The sequence below is a fragment of the Lepidochelys kempii genome, chromosome 1 (assembly GCF_965140265.1).
Source record: "Lepidochelys kempii isolate rLepKem1 chromosome 1, rLepKem1.hap2, whole genome shotgun sequence".
NCBI classification, from domain to species: domain Eukaryota; kingdom Metazoa; phylum Chordata; order Testudines; family Cheloniidae; genus Lepidochelys; species Lepidochelys kempii.
Genome location: NC_133256.1, coordinates 324,810,167 through 324,832,186, shown reverse-complemented (window position 1 = coordinate 324,832,186; position 22,020 = coordinate 324,810,167). Strand labels below are relative to the sequence as shown.

Here is a 22,020-nt window from a genome sequence, read left to right as displayed (position 1 = left end):
AACAGCATATTGGGCTGCATTCGTAGGAGCATTGCCAGCAGATCGAGGGAAGTGATTATTTCCCTCTATTTGGCACTCGTGAGGACACATCTGGAGTACTGCATCCAGTTTTGGGCCCCCCACTACAGAAGAATGTGAACAAATTGGAGAGAGTCCAGCGGAAGGCAACAAAAATGATTAGGGGGCTGGGGCACATGATTTATGAGGCGAGGCTGAGGGAACTGGGCTTATTTAGTCTGAAGAAGAGAAGAGTGAGGGGAGGATTTGATAGTAGCCTTCAACTATCTGAAGGGGGATTCCAAAGACGATGGAGCTACGCTGTTCTCAAGGGTGGCAGATGACAGAACAAGGAGCAATGGTCTCAAGTTGCAGTGGGGGAGGTCTAGGTTGGATATTAGGAAAAACTATTTCACTATGAGGGTGGTGAAGCACTGGCATGGGTTACCGAGGGAGGTGGTGGAATCTCCATCCTTAGAGGTTTTTAAGGCTCGGCTTGACAAAGTCCTGGCTGGGATGATTTAGATGGGGATTACTCCTGCTTTGAGCAGAGGGTTGGACTAGATGACCTCCTGAGGTGTCTTCCAACCCTAATCTTCTATGATTCTGACATCATCCCTGCCCATTCTGGCTAATAGCCATTGATGGACCTATCCTCCATGAATTTATCTAATTCTTTTTTGAATCCTGTTATAGTCTTGGCCTTCACAACCTCCTCTGGCAAAGAGTTCCACAGGTTGACTGTGCATTGTGTGAAGAACTACTTTTTTTGTTTGTTTTAAACCTGCTCTTTAGTTCTTGTGTTATGAACTGCCTTATTTACTTTCTCCATACCAGTCATGATTTTTTAGATCTCAGTCATATCCCCGCTTAGTCATCTCTTTTCCAAGCTGAAAAGTCCCAGTCTTATTAATCTTTCCTCATACGGAAGCTGTTCCATACCCCTAATCATTTTTGTTGCCCTTTTCTGAATCATTTCCAATTCCAGTATATCTTTTTTGAGATGGGGTGACCACATATGTATGCAGTCTTCAAGATGTGGGTGTATCATGGATTTATATAGAGGCAATATGGTATTTTCTTGCTTATTATCTATCCTTTTCTCAATGATTCCCAACATTCTGTTAGCTTTTTTGACTGCCGCTGCACATTGAGTAGATGTTTTCAGAGAACTATCCACAATGACTCCAAGATCTCTTTCTTGAGTGGTAACACCTAATTTAGACCCCATCATTTTATATGTATAGTTGGGATTATGTTTTCCAATGTGCATTACTTTGCATTTATCAACATTGAATTTCATTTGCCGTTTTGTTGCCCAGTCACCCAGTTTTGAGAGCCTTTTGTAGCTCTTCGAAGTCTGCCCCTGGGATTTAATTATCTTGAGTAGTTTTGTATCATCTGCAAATTTTGTCACCTCACTGTTTACCCCTTTTTCCAGATCATTTATGAATATGTTGAATAGGACTGGTCCCAGTACAGACCCCTGGGGGATACCACTGCTTACCCTCTCCGTTCTGAAAACTGTCCATTTATTCCTACCCTTTGTTTCCGACCTTTTAACCAGTTACCAATCCATGAGAGGACCGTCTCTCTTATCGCATGACAGCTTACTTTGCTTAAGAGCCTTTGGTGAGGGACCTTGTCAAAGGCTTTCTGAAAATCTAAGTACATTATATCCACTGGATCCCCCTTGTCCACATGCTTGTTGACCCCCTCAAAGATTTCTAGTAGATTGGTGAAGCATGATTTCCCTTTACAAAAACCATGCTGACTCTTCCCCAACAAATTATGTTCATCTATGTGTCTGACAATTTTGTTCTTGACTATAGCTTCAGTTTGCCTGGTACTGATGTCAGGCTTACCTGCCTGTAATTGCCGGGGTCACCTCTGGAGCCATTTTTAAAAATTGGCGTCACATTAGCTATCCTCCAGTCATTTGGTACAGAAGCTGATTTAAATGATAGGTTACATACTAGAGTTAGTAGTTCTTCAATTTCACATCTGAGTTACTTCAGAACTCTTGGGTGAATACCATCTGGTCCTGGTGACTTATTACTGTTTAGTTTATCAGTTTGTTCCAAAACCTCTTCTAATGACACCTCAGTCTGGGACAATTCCTCAGATTGGTCACCTAAAGAAGAATGTCTCAGGTTTGGGAATCTCGCTCACATCCTCAGCTATGAAGACCGATGAAAATAATTCATTTACTCTCTCTGCAATGGCTTTATTGTCCTTGAGTGCTCCTTTAGCATCTTGATCATTCAGTGGCCCTACTGGTTGTTTAGCAGGCTTCCTGCTTCTAATGTCCTTTTTTTTTTTTTTTTTTTTTTGTTATTACTTCTTGAGTCTTTGGCTAGCTGTTCTTCACAGTCTTCTTTGGATTTCCTAATTATATTTTTACACTTAATTTGCCAGAGTTTATGCTCCTTTTTTTCTCACTAGGATTTAACTTCCACTTTTTAAAGGATGCCTTTTTGCCTCTCATGGCTTCTTTTACTTTGTTGTTTAGCCACAGTGGTACTTTTTTGGTTCTCTTACTATGTTTTTTAATTTGGGGTATACATTTAAGTTGAGCCTCTATTATGGTGTCTCTAAAAAGTTTCCATGCAGCTTGCAGGGATTTCACTTTTGGCGCTGTACCTTTTAATTTCTGTTTAACTAACCTCCTCATTTTTGTGTAGCTCCCCTTTCTGAAATTAAATGCTACAGTTTGGGGCTGCTGTGGTGTTTTCCCCGCCACAGGGATGTTAAATTTATTTATATTATGGTCACTATTACCAAGCAGTCCAACTATATTCACCTCGTGGACCAGATCCTGTGCTCCACTTAGGACTAAATCAAGAATTGTCTCTCCTCTTGTGGGTTCCAGGACTAGCTGATCCAAGAAGCAGTCATTTAAGGTGTCAAGAAACTGTATCTCTGCATCCCGTCCTGAGGTGATCCAGTCAATATGGGGATAGTTGAAATCCCGCATTATTATTGAGCATTTTATTCTTTTTATTTTAATAGCCTCTCTAATCTCCCTGAGCATTTCACAGTCACTGTCACCATCCTGGTCAGGTGGTCGGTAATATACCCCTACTGCTATATTCTTATTATTAGAACATGAAATTACTACCCATAGAGATTCAATGTACAGTTTAGTTCATTTAAGATTTTTACTATATTTGATTCTACTCTTTCTTTCACATAGCGCCACTCCCCCACCAGCAAGACCTGTTTTGTCCTTCTGATATATTTTGTACCCTGGTATTACTGTGTCCCATTGATTATCCTTATTCCAGCAAGTTTCTGTGATGTCTATTATATCAAGATCCTCATTTAATACGAGGCACTCTAGTTCACCCATCTTATTATTTAGACTTCCAGCATTGGTATATAAGCACTTTAAAAAAACAATTTTTAGCTGTCTGCCATTATATGATGTAACTGAATGAGACTTTTTTCATTTGACCGTTTCTTACATTATATATACACACACACTTGCACAGCACAAATATATATATTTAAAGTCAGCTCTAGACAGAGAAAAATATCACCAGTCCTTTCCTGCATGATATTTGAAATATGTTTAAAATTTCAGCTTGTTGTCAGGGGTATTTCAGTCCGTATGGAGAAAACTACTGTGGGTTTTTGTGGGTTTGCAAGCAGTGAGCATTCAACCCATCAATACATTGCACTAGTATACCTCTGAACCACCACCACCACCATCTCAGCGATAACCAAGGGAAAAGATCTTTTGTACATTGGCCTCTCAGTGAAGTCAGGGCAAAATAATGTGTAAAGAAAGCCATGTCTATAGATAATAAATCTTACAATTGCATGAAGCAGACACAAATATTTTGGAAAAATGGGTTCTACAACAAAATGACACATAAGCAGTTAGAAGGCTAATGGAGCTACCCTACCCTAGAGGTACAGAGGGACATGTAACCTAGATGTGGTACACTTCTGTTAAGATCATCATCAGCCACCAAGTAGAAATCTGCTTTGGAACGGTGACTAAAAAATTATTCTGTTGTGCTGTAAGCTCCTAAAGGCTAGCTGTATTTCTTGATTACAAAGAATAAAATTGTATTCATGTAAATGACACTACCTAATGTGCCAGGTAACTTTAAAAAAGAGCATTCCATGGAAGTGGTTAATTTAGAAGACTGTAAGCATTAACTATTATAAAAGAATAAAACAACCACATGGTGCAAAATTCTCACTTACTTCCACATCTGTGAATTCAAGTGTTTTTCTACCATGGAGTTTAGTGCGAATCGAAAATGGTCCCATCTTCTGTCAAATACATAGTATCCTCTTCCCATTAAGCGACTGCCAAATGAACAAAACTGAAAGAAAAGACATTTCAATGTTGCTAATAGACTAATAAATTAGTACAAAATGTATAGAGAAATATTTTTATATTTTATATATATATATATACACACATACACATGTGCACACACACACACACACACACACACTTGCACAACACAAATATATATTTTTTAAAGTCAACTATAGACAGAAGAAAGTATCACCAGTTACTTTCCTGCATGATCTATGAAATATGTTTAACATTTCAGCTTGTTGTCAGGGGTATTTTATACATCCGCTAAAAACTCACCTGTGTGGGTTAAGGGCTTGATTCTAATATCAGAGTCATACTTTCTCTTTCACACATCATGTAAATCCTGAGCTGCAACGTTAGCAACGTAATTCCTGCTAATACCGTAACTGCCTCAATCAGCGATACCATTCAATGCATGTTAAATACCACATTTCATTAAGCAAGAATACAAATCATTCTAAAGAAAACACACGAAAAGCACTGTACCACTGTCCTTAATAAACTACTTCACAAGGACTGAACAAATGACATTTCTTCAGGAAGAGAAGGAAAAGAATTCCCACCAGTACATCCTGTACAGAAGTGTGCACAACACCCCATTCTCCTGGCTCCACACGCATTGACTAGTGGGTACTATCTCCCTGTGGGAATTCTCCAGAAGACTCTGAAAGGGTGCATTTGCACCACAACCTCGAAAGACTTTTGGGGATAAATTTAAAAACCACGGAAAGGGCCTCACTGAAAGCTTTCCATGCTTTTGGGTTGTCTACTTTTTCTTTGGTCACCATTACTGATCCTTAACTGCGGCAGGGGGTTGGAGCGACAGATCTCTGTGGAGTAGATTCCTCTTAGAAGTCAACATCAGACAACAATGGAACCACTTTTCTAGCCTCTTGATACACTTATCTCTGTACTCATCTTTATTTAACTTAGCCCTCATTCCTGCTCCTAATGCCAACAGCCAATAACCTAGGAACACTACATACAATTAGCTTGTTTTTCTGTCTTTCTGTTTCAGTGCACTGCGAACTGGTCCAATGTCATGCTGTGGCCCCAGTGGTATGTGTGTTCAGGATACTCTTGTAACGCTCACTCTCTGTCAGTGCAGCCCCCCATGCACCATAGCAATTACGCATCTGTAAGAAGATGCAAGACACACCTCTCTCAGACTGCAGATGGCCAGCTGCTGGCCATCCTAACAAAAAGTAATATTTTGTACTGGTTGCCAAAGAAGGGGTAAAAAGAACACAAAAGTGGTGGAGTAAAACCAGATTACATCGCCTCTCAGAGCATAGCTGTTATCGTGATTACATGGATTGAGGTGACTGTATCACACCCCAGGATCAATGACCAGGTCACCATGTAAGCAAAGTTTATTTCATATGAAATAACACATTATATTTATTAAGCATATGTGGAATGGAAGAGAGGAAGGAGGTTACTGTGCATCCCTGACGAACCCTGAACATTCCCTCACTTCTCCAGTTATACTTAGCCTTACCCTCAAGATTGCATACTGCAGCTACTGTTATTCTGGATGAAGGTGGCTGTATTGAAATACACTGACATAATTACACTAGCTGCACCTCTCTTCCCTTTCTGATCTCTCTCAGCGTATCCACTGAAGGTGCTAGGCCTTGTGCTTTTACCTACCCTGGGGTGGAATTTCACAATTTGCCCACTCCTAGACCAGGCACATGCTACAGTAACCAGCGTATCAACTCAGCAGGTCTTACTGAGTTCAGGCACCTGTGGTTCTTCCCTTTGAGAGTCTGTGGTCAGCGGTATACAAGGGATAAAATCAGAGTACTGTTTATTTTAGCAGAAAGAACAAAGTTGTTAGATAAAAAAGATTTTAATTCAACAATCTACACATGTCTACCTTATCAAAAGTTTCACCATCCCCTAGGATGGTTAGAATTAGGCAGGCCTATCTTCTTCAGACACCCCAGGAGATCCCTGTGTCTCAGACTGGTTCTCCCAAATGCCCACTACCTCTCTCTTGAGAGAGGGTTCCTTTTAAACCTTGTTACAGTTCTTCACAGTGATATTATGATGATATAATTATGGCATAATTATGATGCATTTTGTACAAGATGGGTTATGTGAGGTGTCATTGGAAAGTTATGATTTGCTGAATAGGACTGTCCTATTTGTATGCATGTATCATTTTTGTATCTGAAGTTATGAATATTGACTATCTGTATTTCAAATGTAGTTACACCACGGTGACGCCCACTAGGTAAGATGCTTTCAGTCTAGATAGCTGGCTGGAAAGGGTCTATTCAGGGTATTGAGTCATTAAGGAAAACAATAGGCTTTAGGAGAAGCCTATCTCCCACCTGGTGAGCCTTCCTGAGAACACTCCAGAAACTTATTAAGTAATGGCTGCTATGATTCAGCAAGGTATGCAAGGGCCTTGACTCTGGACTCCATCTTGGATACCAGTGTTTTTCCACAAACTGAAGTTTGGGACAAAGGGTCCCTGCCATATGCTAAAGCTATATAAGGCAGAGAGTGACATCATCAAGTTTTCTTCACTCCCCACAAAGAAGACTTCTGGAAACACCTGAGGAAGAAAGACTGAACTCGGGGATGCTGGAGTCAGGCTAAAGGGATTTCTAGCCTGTGTCTGAAAACCTGGGGATTCCAAGCTGTAAAGCAAGTGCAGCTTGGGCCTTGAGAATCTGAAAGCCTGCCTGTATCATCAGCCTGGGTGAGAATTTGCTATTTCATATCCTATCTTTCTAGTATCTTAGACTTAATTTGCGTTTTTGTTTATTTACTAGGTGATCTGCTTTGATCTGTTTGCTCTCACTTATAATTACTTAAAATCTATCTTTTGTAGTTAATAAACTCGTTTTTGCTTTATCTAAACCACTGAGTTAAAGTGAAGTGTGTGGGAAATCATAGCTCAAGCAGTATATGCAAGGCGGTATAATTCTGGGTTTATACTCCAGTGGGGGCGGGGGGTGGGGTCCTAGGTTGGGAAGCTGGTGGTTATTTTGGCTGTAGGCTCTCTGTTGTTGGTTTATGCAGTGGCTGGTCAGACAGCCTGCATGTAACTGCAGCTGGGTGTGTCCCTACCTGTGTGTATGCTGGTGGAAGTGTAAGACCAGGAGCAGGTCTGCAGCTTGTTACAGCAGCACAGGGTGAGAGGGAGCCCAAGCTGGTGAGTCAGAGGGCTCAGTGGTACCCCAGTTCCAGGTGGCTCCCCGCGGGCGGGGGGGGGGGAGGAGGAGACGGGGAGACCTGTCACATTGTGGTCCCTGAGTCTTCTGGTCAAAACCAGTCCTGTAGGCTCTTCAGGAGATTGAGCTGGAGTTTTCAGAGCTGATGGTTCTGCCACTATCCCTTAACGACAAGTATTTCCTGAGCAGTGGCTTATATTGAGCCAGTCTTTTCTTTCTGCCTGTTTTCCTAGTCAGACAAACGCAACAGATTTATTTCTAGGTTGAGCTAAACCAATATATCCATACACCATACATCCAATTAACCAGGCCAACATTCATTATTACAGAGTCACTTTCTCTTCACACTCATGAACGCTGTTCCTTTGACACTTGTTGGGGCGGCTGTTTGGTAACAATACATTCTGTATCCAGCGGTTCTTTCATACTTCTTTCACTGCATCCAAACCCATACAATCCTCTACAAAAAGGCTGAGAAAACAATCTAACATGAGTCTGCCTAGTGACACTGCAGAGAATACTAGACAGACAGATACCCAATGTTTTATGGAGATTTCTTTATTGTACAATTCTACTGGTGACAAGAGCTTTCCTATAGTTGTCTTATGTGTTGCTTCATGCAACATTAAAAGGATAGTACTTAATGAAATGAGACATGCTATCTACCCCATCTGGGCTCCTATACAAACACCCATCAACTGGAGTATTCGAGTGCCAGTACCCAGACAATGGGTATAATTTAACATTATAAATTCCTTAGCATAAGTTCAAATACAATGATTGTGAGGAAGAGAGGCACATGCTGGATGGAGATAAGAGAAATTTTTTCACAAGTTAGGGATGCCATCTTCACTTTGAGCTGCTCCATTTCACTCTGCCTCTGGGTGAGGAGACCATCCAAAATTAACAAACATTTTGGAGAGTTGATGCTACATTACATAATTCTGTAGGTTTTTTTTTTTATTTTAAAAGAATTTTAGCTTTTCTTTACTGTTCAGTGACTCTGAAATCACTTCTATGCAATCCGTCTCAGAAAGTGCCACCTACAATTTTGTATAATTGACAGACACATAGTAGGATGCATCAAACAAGCTGTTGTAGTTTCTGGACATGATAAAAAGAAAAGGAGTACTAGTGGCACCTTAGAGACTAACCCATTTATTTGAGCATAAGCTTTCGTGAGCTACAGCTCACTTCATCGGATGCTGTAGCTCACGAAAGCTTATGCTCAAATAAATTGGTTAGTCTCTAAGGTGCCACTAGTACTCCTTTTCTTTTTGCGAATACAGACTAACACGGCTGCTACTCTGAAAACTGGACATGATAAAGTAGGATAAATTCTAATGCTGGCTATCCTTTAAAACACGGGGAAAATAAACACACAGATGGAGTGATATTTAAATTTAATTTGAAAATCAGGGTAAACATATGTTAATGTTGGGGGCATCTATGTGCCCAGTCCAGGAGTAACAACACAGGTAAAATTCCCCTTTCCTTCAATGGGAATTATGCACATTTAAGTCTGAGGCCTCGACTACGTCGCAGTTGTCATACTGTTTCAGTGTATTACTGTGGTGTGATAATAGAAGCACATTCTCTTAATTAAGCAAATTGTATAGAAAATAAATTGATGAAAACTTTTAGTTGTCATTAACTAATTTCCCGAGCTTGATTTTTATGAGAGCTGTCTGCTCAGGAGTTCAAGAATTATCTGATTACTGCTTTCATTGTACTAGATAAACAAATACACTCTTCAGTTCTGGTGCCACATGGCTGCACTTATGAGTAACAATAAAACTTAAAACCAGCAGAGGAGAAAGACAACAGGAGCAGCCAGACCGGCAAACAGTTGAGGCAGAGTGCTTCCAGAGCAGATGGATTACGCCTCACTCAGGAGAGGACACTCCATTTTTAGATGAATAAGGCAATGAGATCAATGCACAAGTGCATTCATATGAAAATAGCACTCCTGAAGTGTTATTGCTCCAAGGTGGACTACGCATACTCAAGAATATAAAGCAGTTTAATCACTTGGTAGCTTTTTTGTTGCTGTAAGATTTTCAAGGACATTTAGATGTTGTCATTTAACCTAAGAGGTTAGCTCTTCTCAAGATATAAAGGCTAATTGTCCTCTCATGACAGTTTTACACAAGTGTAACTATTCATTACATCAGAATTACTTTTGGTTTATACTGATGTTGGTGAGAGGGAAATCTAGCCCTAAAACTTTTTTTTTCTACAGCTGATTTTTTATTGTGCCCATAACCTTGTACTATTAATATGTCATGTGCACTAACCTGTCTCTTTCCTCCTCCCCTACCCATCATTGTCTTCTGTCATAATCAGATGTATTTGTCTTATTTTGATTGAAAACTTTAGAATGCAGGGTCCTTATTTCTGACATGTCTGTAGAATGCCATATACCCCAATGGCATTGTATAAACAATAACAGCAGCAGTGCTGTAAAAAGACAGACATACCCCAAGAGGCCTCGGGTGGTGTCCAGAAAAATGACAGTCTAATTTCTCGGATTCTTCAGCTCCATCCACTTCTCCTTCATCACTGGACAATCTACAAACTAAATCTCCTCCCATGGAAGATAGTGGCAGTTCCGGTACATAGCCACTGTGGTTTGAAGAACTGTTGCTGTTTATACTATTTGCAGATGATGGTCTAAGAGGAGAAAGAAGATTTACAGTCTCAGTGTTTTGAAGAAGCTCCATAACCAGCTTGCTAAAACCACATTGCTAAAACCACATACGGCACAACATCTGTTCAAGCTCCAAAGTAAATGGCACAAGAAATGACAGCGTAAGAAGCATAAAAATGATGTGGTGTAATTAAGAAGATTTTTTAAAAATTACATCACTTTCACAGTTCAGCCTTTCACCATTACATTTGTGTTAGATGAAGTTACATTTGGGGCTCACAAGGAGGGTCAGTTTAAGAGGTATGAAAGGCAAAGAAGGTATATTTGAATAAAAACAAAAAATAAATGGGAAAGAAACTGAAAGGCTAACACATGGAACCATTACTCTGTTACTTGCTAAAAAACTAGGTGTCCAGTTCTGCAATTTTATTTGCTATGAAATTCCTACCAGAAGAAGGTCAACTAGCTTAGTAACTGTAATAAAATGCCTGGCTTAGTTTATTTCTAGCTAGTTAAGTAAATCCAGATAGCTCTATATAGTATGATTTTCCCAGTAGACAACTTTATCTAGTCTTTCTCTAAAACCCTATAAAAAAAATCAAAGCAGGACCATCCAGAATAGTGCAGGCTTTGTGCTAGACACTCCCCGCCCACCCCACAAAACAATCCCACCCCCCCGTGCATGATAGTGCCTTCTTTGGTAACAAATGTATATGCTTCAAAAGCAGCCTAGAAACAATCGTTGGGGGAATTCAGTTATAGTCAGTGAAGACTTGCACCCTACGTGGCCAAGTGTGCATGTGTGCTAGTCTGATGGTAGAGGGAAACAAATGGTCTGTAACTGGTAGCCTGATTTTGTCACTTCTCTAGTCAAGTGAATTTACTGCCAAATTGTTTCTCCGTCAGTTTTGTAACTCTCTGATTCTGAGAAGTCACACGTGCAACAATCCAGAGTCCAAAGGTAGATTTAGAGAAACAAACATTCGAGCACGTCTGTTGAGTGCTTACAATAAAAACTAGCTGCTGCTAATACAGGCATGTTTTCATTGCCTAACAGATTTTTCTCTAACATTACCTTGGAGTTGATGAGAATCTTAACATAATAGGAAGCAGCCCCCGTAAAATGTCACTAGCCATAGCCAAGCTGCCTCTGTTTTGTGGAAATTGCCCAGAGTTGCTTACACCTCTAACTGCACTGAAGTTTAGAATCTCAAACCAGTTATACATGTCACCATAACGAGAGCTAGGAAGGCTAATAGTCACTATGATGGTAAACGCAGGCACTGCAAGAGAAATGAGTACTTAACGGGTAGAACTACAAAGCGTAACTGGTAAGCTCATCTTCCTTGCCTGTTGTTCTGACCGCTTCACCCTTCTCTTTGAAACCCTCCACTGGCTTTCACTGCAGGAAGTGCAAGCCTTTAAGTCTCTTCACAACTCTGCCATTCCCTGCCTCTTTGCCCATCTCTTTGTATAGTCTCCCCTCTCCACCAGAGATGCCAGCCTCATCTGCCAGTTTGTCAGTCTCACCCAAACATCTACACATGTTCTTCCATGCTCCTTGCACATGGAACCTTCCCTGAACTGAATTAGCCAATTATTGCTGGCTTGAGGAGCTGACCGGAGCACCTGACAATTACTTTATTCAGAATAATTTCTGAAGTGGCAAGCGCAGATATGCATATAAAAACTGCATATCCTTGTTTGTAGCTCTCTTCCTGCACCCTTTGTATGTCACTTGGTTATTTTAGATGATATGCTCTTTGAGGCATGGACAGTATCTTTGTATGTGTTTGTACAATACCAAGCACACTGGGGGCCCAATCCCAACTGGGACCTCTCAGAAGAAGTGAAATATGAAATAATAAAAGAAGCATGGATCAATCTGACTTGACTGACCCCCATCAACACTATCCAAAACTGGTGCTCCAGTTCAAAAGAGATACAAGTGACTGTCACTTGGCCTGCTGCGCTATATGCTAGAAACTAGAACACATGGGGAGTTTACCAGAGCATTACTCGGGTTCAGCTGACCCAGTATACTATGTCAGAACTTCTGTGGAGGAGCTTCATCAGTTTCTTTAGAAGTTGGGCTTCCATTCTAAGAAGTGTTATTAGCCCTTGTGGTTGCAAAGAAAACCTGAATAAGAAATGATTAGCTACAGACAGACAGCCTGAAAGAACAGTGCTAAGGGCCAGCTGCTGATCACTTTGTTTACACTGAAGTCATAAAATCATAGAATATCAGAGTTGGAAGGGACATCAAGGAGGTCATCTAGTCCAGCCCCCTGCTCAAAGCAGGACCAACACCAACTAAATCATCCCAGCCAGGGCTTTGTCAAGCCTGACCTTAAAAATCTCTAAGGAAGGAGATTTTGTCACTTCTTTGTCACTTCCCTAGGTAACCCATTCCAGTGCTTCACCACCCTCCTAGTGAAAAAGTTTTTCCTAATATCCAACCTAGACCTCTCCCACTGCAACTTGAGACCATTACTCCTTGTTCTATCATCTAGTACCACTGAGAATAGTCTAGATCCATTCTCTTTGGAACCCCCTTTCAGGTAATTGAAAGCAGCTATCAAATCCCCCCTCATTCTTCTCTTCTGCAGACTAAATAATCCCAGTGCACCTTCCTGTACAAGCAGTCCCATTAAAGTGAACAGGAACTATTAAGTTGCACCTTCCTTCACAAACTTAACCGAGAGGCATGAATTGCCCTGATTCACTTAAATGAATTGACTCTAAAACCTATTCATGATATTTGAATATTAACTTTGCTAACTTCTACTGACCATTTTAGCTGAAACATTCAGCTATTCTGCGACTGACAGCAGAGTTTATGGAATAACCACTCTCCCCCACCCCAGTCAGAGCCCTGACTATTATACCGTGATTTAAGTACCGCTATTGGTGTTATCTATTTCCAGCTCCTGAGAAGAACCCTATATTAATAGTTGATTATGGAATAATCCATATAAATATGACACAAATATAGCATTATCTGTACACAAGACATAGAGGGACATTTCCTATAGAAGTTTCAGAATATCGCATTCATGCATTTGAGAAGGCTGCTCACCTAGGAAGTACAGAATTGGGTGGTCTAGATTTTGCAGGAAATGTTACTTTAGGTTCTTGCCCAGAGTTCAGTGAAGATCCTGGCAAAGAATCCTGTGCTGGTGTGGGATGGCTCTGATGGGTTTCCCTTATAGACTGTGGATGCTCCTTGTCTTTTGCAACTTCTTTTTCCCTGGATCGAGCTTTGTGTTCAGCTAGAAGGATGTCAAACTGTTTTTTGCGACCTGGAACTGCTCGTCGATGGTTAAGTGAATGAGTCTAAAAATAGGGTGGTTAAAAAGAATTTTTGTATAAAAATGTTTGTGAATGCTCTAAATTTCTGAAACACAATTCTAAGAGAAAAACTCCACTTAAAACAACTTTAGATATAGTCATGGCAATAAAAAGTTGCTATTCCACATTGCCCTGGATAAATTCAAAAAATTATTTTCAGGAAGTGTCCAATTTATCTTTAAATTATCTTTCGGGACAATTTTCATAATGGAAACTATCCATTTACCATTTCCAAGCCAAACAGTATTACTAATATTCTGTCTAGAGCATTGTAATTGCAGCCCTTAATCTACAATAAATAATTAGATCTGGTTGGACTGGCAAATGTATAAATATAAATAAGGGTGGATATTCAAGCACATTGCCCTGTTCCCCTCTACAGACCAACAGCAGTAGATATATGTGTGTCTTACACTGTTGTTTCAGTCATGTGAGTCTTTTAGCCATATAAGCAGATCTCAAATTATTTATAAGAAAATGAATTTCATCTTTACTACAAGGAGACTGTGTAACAGTGCTGCTGCATATATTAACCAAAAGTCAGTGTTTAAAGCAATGCTACTGAGTGCCTGTAAATAAACTGTAATGCCCTCTGCATCACAAATGATAAGGAAAACCTTTGTCAAAAATATCAGTGGATTGATGTAGATGCTCTGATTCACCAAGGAAACAGAATAGAATTACTTTAGCAAGAATTACCTGTGGAAAGTGTTTGAATACCATACCCATAGTCTCTAAGACAGGAGCAGGTATGACCTCTCAAATTACCGTGGTGGGATTTTAAACTATAACAAAGCATCTGATATTTTATCTTCTGAGAAAAGTACCTTGCAGGTGAGTGATCTTGTGCAAGGTTTCTTTGTTTCAGGATCCAGTACTCCACAGTGTTTATTTGGGTCAAATTCTCTTTCTGTTTGGGGAAAAAAAGAAAAGAAAAGATTGTCTCAAAAATACATGTTTTTAAATGGATGTGTCAATTAAGACTGCTTCCTAGAAAATACATATTTTTTAAGGGGCTGCAGTAAGCTGTCCCTGGTTATTCACCCAGGCCCAATTTGAACCATCCTGACCTATACCAGCAAAGCATCTCTTGTACCACATGCATGGCTGAGACAATTCTGTTCTCTCCTTTCCCTGCACATGGCACCCATCAGTAAAAACAGGATTTCACTTACAGAATTCAGAGAACTTGCTATTACACTAGGGAAAGCTTCACTTGACAAAAGGTCTTTTGGGAGTAGTAGTTAAGGAGGTTGTGTCATTAATGCATTCAGAGATATGGGCTAGAGAATGGGGCTTGATAGAAGGGTCCAAGTACCAGACTAAGCCAAGTATTTGAATTAAATTCCAGCTGCAGTAGAACCTCAGACTTACGAACACCTCGGGAATGGAGGTTGTTCGTAACTCTGAACAAAACGTTATGGTTGTTCTTTCAAAAGTTTACAACTGAACATTGACTTAATACAGCTTTGAAACTTTACTATGCAGAAGAAAAATGCTGCTTTCTCTTTATTTTTATAATAGTTTATGTTTAACGCAGTACTGTACTATGTATGCCTTTTTTTTTTTTTTTTTTGGTCTCTGCTGCCACCCGATTGTGTACTTCTGGTTCCAAATGAGGTGTGTGGTTGACTGGTCAGTTCGTACTAGGAGGTTCTACTGTATGACTATCACTGTGGCCAGTAAGGCCAACATTTTCCATATGGCTATTGATTTTGGGTGTCTCAAATCTTCGGGTGCACAGCTTAAGACTGACTGTATGCTGCAGCTCTCAGTTATTTCAACTGGGAGAAGCAGGTGAGCAGAACCTCTGAAGAATCAGGCCATAGATATCTCAAGCTGTACACTAAAAATTTGAATCACTCAAAATTACCAGCTACATTTGGAAGTTTTGGCCTAAATCTGTCCCCTCTTCACCAGTTGTAAAAATGGGTTTAATAATTCTTATTTTCCTATTTCATAGGGGCATTGAGAAGCTTACTTAAAGTTTGCAATGCATTTTGAAAAGAGAAAGAAGTTACCTGAGTTCTAAATATTATTAGCAATAGTAAACATCCATTGAGAGATTTGTTTTAGTATATTTAATGCTAACTGTACTAGATTTACCTATTTTACTACCATTTTTAATTTTGTATGTCTCACCCACAATTTATGTATAACATAGGTTTTAGTTTTTATATTACAGCACTGTAGCAGAAACATGAACACATACTTATTTTATACCTACCTCCCCACTGTTCTGATAGATATATGCATAGCTATTTGTATTCCTGTCAAGGCTGATTCCCTACTCTGGCACTTTGAGTGCAGAAGGTGGGGGCCTGCAAGGATTCTAAAAATTAATACTAGCCACTCCAGTCTTGTGTTAAACTCCCAAGGTTACAGCTTTTCTCTGACCTTGGATGGGTAGACCACCACCCAAGTGCAAAAACCTCTTTGAGAACCTAGGAAGGCGCATTTGGGAATTCCTTCCTGTGGGGTACTCTCAAGCCCTTTCATCCCCACTCTGGGGAAGAGCTGAGAAAGGAAACAAAGGAAATCAGCTGTTGCCACCAAGCTAATTAAACATGTGCACAAACCTCTTAGGGACACAAAAAGCCAATCCTGTTCTTAAAAAAGGTAAATTTTATTTAAAAAAAGAGAAATAAAATACATCTGAATTTAGGATTTTTGCTAGGTTTTTAAAGAAAACAATTACAAGGATTAAGCATCACAATAGCTTCTTGAGGTCCAGCTTAAAGGTTACAAGCAAAACAAAAGCACCGGGGTTAGCACAGAGGAGTCCACAAGCCATAAAGAAATAAAAGACATACTGAATTGCGTCTTCCTAGACATTTCCTGATCTACTTACATATCTGGGGTTTCAAATGAGTAGTTTCTAGGTATGATCTGAGGGATAGCTCAGTGGTTTGAGCATTAGCCTGCTAAACCCAGGGTTGTGAGCTCAATCCTTGAGGGGGCCATTTAGGGATCTGGGGCAAAAATTGGGGATTGGTCCTGCTTTGAACAGGGGATTGGACTAGATAACCTCCTGAGGTCCCTTCCAACCGTGATATTCCATGATTTTCATACCTGGCCCAAAGCTTTTTACAGCATCACTGCTCTGTCCCCCTCTCTCTGGAGAACCACAACAGACAGACAAAGGGGGAGTTTTTTTCCCCAATTTTGAAAAGTTCTAGCCTTCCCATTGGCTTTTTTGGTGAGGTTCTCACTCCCTTCCTTTTACCTATGCAGGGAGACTTTTTAACCCTTTACAGGTAAAGCAAGTAGAGAATAGCTACTAAGAGGGCTTTTTATAGCTAGCTGGCTGGCCGGGTCCATAAAAGGGAGTGACCCCTCCCCTTTCATTTATCACAATTCCACTGTCACATACATAATGGAGAAAATAGCTCGGTCGTTCAACAATTCCCTCAACTCTATGTTCGTACAGTTGTGCAGTTTTGTGAATGCCACTAATAAATACTTTAAATCTATATAGAACCTTTAATTTAAGATCCAAAAATGCTTTACAAACAATAAATCTCAACATCCCTGCTGAGACAGGGCATGAATTATTATCCCCATTTTAAAGATGGGTAAACCGAGGCACACAATGAAGTTAGGGGACTTGCTTAAGGTCATACAGCATGTCAGTGGCAGAGCTGGGAGTAGAATCTGATTTCTGACTCTAACTACTTGCAATAGGTAGACAACACTTACTTCCTAGATGTACTAGTGACCGACAGATCTGAGTACTGAGTTATACATATTTTTTAGAACTTAATTATAAACAAAATGTTAAATTAGTATTTGTGTTGTTGACCCTTGGATAAAGGGACATGGCAGAAAGAGGGGATAACAAGGCATTCAGAGCAGGTGCATACACCTGAAATGGTGGTCAGCACCATCACTATTGGAAAACTACAATGGCAATGAAATCTGTCCTGAGTAGTAGATGCTGCTGTGGCCCTTGACGCATAGCAGACACTAAAGGGCTTGCGTGTACACTAAATAAGATGAAACTACAGAAATACTTAATACATCAAAATGTATGTTCACAGGACAATTGTATGAGTCAATTATTTAAGTTATGCTGTTAAATGTATATAATGTGTTGTTCTAGGTTCATTTACATAATCTCCTCCTTTGCCCCCCAAAATTAAAACAAACTATACAGACAAAACTGTAACTAAAAAGAACGAAAAGAGAAAGATGGAGTGAATGGACAAGCCTTGCTATATGCCCTGAACACCCATAAGCTCAGACTGTAGGACCAACATGAAAGCAAATTCAACAACCAAGAGTGCTCCACTAAAAACATTAGCCCTCCAGCCTCAGGAACACACAAAACTGGGAACTGTCAGAAAATCCTGACTGATCAAAAACTACTAGGATGGAGTATGAGGAAAAAGGCAGTTCCTAAGACAGCTAGGTCCCAAACTATGCAGGGCTTTAAAGATATGAGCCAACATCCTGATTTGCAGTCAGAAAAACTGGAAGCCTGTATGACCCACAGAGCAATGACATAATATACTTTGTGCAAGGAACACTGCTAAGTAAGCAGGTAAACCACAGATTCTTGTAGTTGAGCAATCTTTCCAAGAGTAGCCATGTACACCAAACTGCTCTATGGTGAAGTCCATGTCTAAGTGGAAAGATCACCACCTTCTTGCTAAGCAATGATAAAAACAGAGCTCTTCGATTCCCAGAGAGTAAGAGTATCCATTATGTCAGGTCAGAGTCCCAGTTGTAAATGTGACCTTGGATTGTCACAGATCTGCACTGGCATAGCCTGAGCATGCTGCAGGGTTGACACACTGATCCTCCAAAATGGCAGAGTGCAAGCATTTCTCTGGAGCAGCTGCAGTGGGTGGCTTAGAGCAACATTATAGTCTTGGCAGAACGAAGAGGAGGGAGTAAACTCTACAACCTATAGCCACAGCTTGCAAATCAGCAGATAGTCCTATCTAGATGGGGCTTCCAGTTCTTTAGCTTTGTCCATAAATGGGATTTAGAATGGAAAAAGGCTATTTTTCCAGATTCAGTTCTTCCAGTTTGCTGCTAGGGGACACTGATCCCTGAGACTGCCTCTCGCAGCTCTCTAGGCGGGCTACCTCTCTCCCTGCTCAGACTTTGTCACAGGGAGGAGGGCAGCATCCCTGACCATCCCCAACAAGAACCAGCCTTCAGCCATAGAAAGAGCTTTAGCCTCACTCAAGGATGTAGGGTAAAGATAGAGGGCAGGGCTGTGAGAAGGAAGTAAAACTGATATAAACCAGTTTAAGTCCATTGCTGGGACTGAGATGACTGGCTCCACTTCTGCAGCAAAAGACTGAGATGAACCTAAAAATTACCCTGCCCACTTAGTGTGTAAAACAAGTATATTAAGTCCTGGGTATATTCCAAAGAATCTTTTACTAACCCTCAGATCTTCAGCTCAGCCTGTGCCAAATTGTGTGTAATAATGGTGGGAAACCAACCGCGTTGACGTACAACCTGTATAAAACATTTACATGTTCTCACAACTTACTTTACTTGCCTCATTGTGATGAACAATCACAAACTGTATCATGGTGCTGCATCAATAAGTGGGGCAGAGAAGGCAGGATTTAGTGGATTCTAGATCTGGTAACAGAACAGATCTTTAAAGAACAACCTGAAAACTATCAGTTTTGTGGCTCTGGCAATCAAGATATTCATGTGAAAAAATAGCTTAAGATCCACCAGAATGACCACAAAGTACTACGACAGAGTCCTAGCCTATTTGGAGATTTCCCCCAAGCAAATTTTCATATATTGGCCGATATGGTGAACTGGCAAAATTTGCTGAGTCAGTGCCAGTGTGGAACTACTCTAGCCCTAGTTAAGCCATATGAAAGAAGGCCCCATACTGTGATGACTTCTTCAGAGTAATTAGTCACTCTAATGACTGTTGCATATACAGTAAATATTTATAAATAAATACAACATCAGTGTATACAACCCCTACAGTCGTCTGTGGAGCAAGGCTGGTAGTTTGAAGACTGAGCCCATCAGCTAGCGCTTGTTTTCACTGCAAGAATTAGCTTGAATTAGCACACTCGAGTTACTCCCCTGGAGCTAGCCTAGGTCAAGTGAGAGTGGCGTGAGAGCAACCACACTGCAAAACAGCACTCGAGCTACACAGAGTGATCAGATTAACAGATGAGTTGTGAGCTGCTGCATCCCCACCGCATTACTTGCTTGAGCATCAGCAGCATTTGAGTTTCAATGCAGCCCCCTTACAGACCAGCTAGCTTGAGCTTAAAGCACCACTTAACTTGAGCTACAGATATAGTGTGTCTGTCCTGTTGTCTACTTAGGGGCAAAACCTGAGTCACAGCTTGAGCTAACAATGCAGTGAAGACAAGCTCCCATTGTCCAGGGAAGAGACATCTAAGCTGAATTTTGAACTTAAGCTCCTAAAAATTTTAATATTTCCTTAAACCATTCTTTCCACTGGTATCTTAAACTGTTTTCTGGTAGAACACAATGCCCTGTATTTGTTCATTGGAATCATAAATTAGATCCTAGTAAATGAAACGTTAGATGAAAAAAGATAAATGAGTCATTTATGCTAAGTACTTTCAGCTTTGTTGAATTTTGGTATGGTCACCTGCAAAACCTTAGGAAAAAAAGGTTTCCTGTGAGGCACCTTTAACTAGTTAAGAAAGAAGACACCATACTAAATGCTTTAGCGCAATGGCACTGTTCCATACCACACACAGTCTTAGAAAACACACCTTGCACTGTTTTGGAGTCAAGCCATTCTAACAAGGCCATAATACTAACTGCCAAATGTGAGAAAATTAAAAAAACAACAACGTTATTCAGTCTACAAAAACCTGGGTTATACTTTAAACTCAATTACAAATAATAGCATTCACCTTTATAAATTATTTTATAACTAATCAGTGGTGTCACAACACACATTTGGGAAACAGAATCAATTAACTTTCTATCAAGCGCACAGCCTAATCTGTATAGCACTGCCAATAGGAAGATCAGACTTTCAATTCACACAAGAAATTTCCTGCCCAAATCTCGGTGTGCTGCCAGTGGATGAATAGGCCCTATGCAGCTTCTGATGCAGTTACTTTTGCTGGAAAACCTAACTCAGACATTTTGTTTTCCTTCATTCAGAACAAAAATGTATTTTCTGCTTTTGGCAGCAAATTCTCTGCCCAGAGTCCTGCAACTGGCCTGGCTCAGCTCTGGGGAAAAATCCTCCCCTCTGGCTGTAAAGCAGTGGGCACTTTGTAATTGCTACTGCATCCTTGAGCTCCAGTTTCTTCCATGATGCTTATCCTCTTGCTCCGTTGGTGGATCTGCAAAGTGACAGATCAACAGGCCCATATTCTGCCTTCTCACCACAGATAAGATTGTGCAGGTCATGATCACAGATTGTGCAGCCTCCCCAAATCCTACCTCCTCCTCCCCATTAAGAGAAACCAGACCCCAGTTTTGCTCTCTGTGTGTGGATGTACACATGTGCAGCCCTCTTCACTTGTGGTGGAAGAAGAAATGAGAGACAAGATTTACCTAGCACCAGTGTCTCTTCCCTAAATCTGTGTAGTATTTCCTGATATTTAAGAAAAAATAAAAGCTTAAAAATTATTTTACAGTGTGATAGGGTGAAGTCCCATCAGATTAGGGTGACGTTTTTGTATCATACTGCCTCCTTACCAAAATTAAAAACAGAATGTTGTACACAGCATATACTCTAAGTTTTTGTCCCTTTTAAAGGTATAACAATGCAAAATTGTACGCATTTCCTGAGAGTAAGATGAGTAACTGTATTGCACAGCTACACAACTAACACACTGGAGCCACATAACAATATCCCTGAAAAGCTCATTCATTAGTACAGGCATGATGTTTAACATGAAAGACACTTACTGATGGCACATCCAATGGACACCTTGCAAGTGGCAGAAGTTATGTTTCTCAGTTGAACTAACCACATGTATATAATAAGAGTCCAGGAATGTCATGTGAGTCATTCTGAAGCCTAAAATGTCTGTTGAGTCAATATAAAGTGATGGAAGCAGCTAGAAATGTGGCTGAGAGCTCTTTTTCTTCAGATTATTAACAGGGTGAATCATCACTGGCTTTTGCACCCTGTTACGGTCCAGTTTTTAAGTTCTCAGCCATTCTGACTTTACAAATTACACCTGTGCAGTGTACAACTAGAGAAGGCATGTATCTATGCCATGTCAAGAGACTCAGACCATTGTGATACCAGAGGTAACTCAACCAATCACCACCCTTACTCTGTAGCTAATTTGCATGCACATCTTCATTGGCTGAATGAGGGACACTACACAGATTATGTGGCCCAACTGCCACACCCATGCACCCAACTGTCACCGGCACAAATCAACACCACTCACACAACAACATAACCAGCACACACAACTACCCCAAACTCACATAGCCTCTTGTCAGAGCATACACCTCTCACTTTCCACTCAAACAAATCCACACAGCTC

The 22,020-nt window shown here is 40.4% G+C and overlaps 1 protein-coding gene across 7 annotated transcripts in view; it reads right to left on the bottom strand.

Annotated features, from left to right (window-relative positions):
* ATXN7L1 (ataxin 7 like 1) overlaps positions 1 to 22,020 on the bottom strand; it is a 197,942-nt gene that overhangs the window by 21,063 nt on the left and 154,859 nt on the right. For all 7 annotated transcript variants that reach the window (XM_073328479.1, XM_073328480.1, XM_073328481.1 and 4 more), the window contains 4 exons: positions 14,359 to 14,441; positions 13,260 to 13,516; positions 10,011 to 10,203; positions 4,216 to 4,337 (listed from right to left, as the gene is read on the bottom strand). In XM_073328479.1, the coding sequence (XP_073184580.1) occupies positions 4,216 to 4,337; positions 10,011 to 10,203; positions 13,260 to 13,516; positions 14,359 to 14,441 (655 nt within the window). The remainder of the gene's footprint in view (positions 1 to 4,215; positions 4,338 to 10,010; positions 10,204 to 13,259; positions 13,517 to 14,358; positions 14,442 to 22,020) is intronic.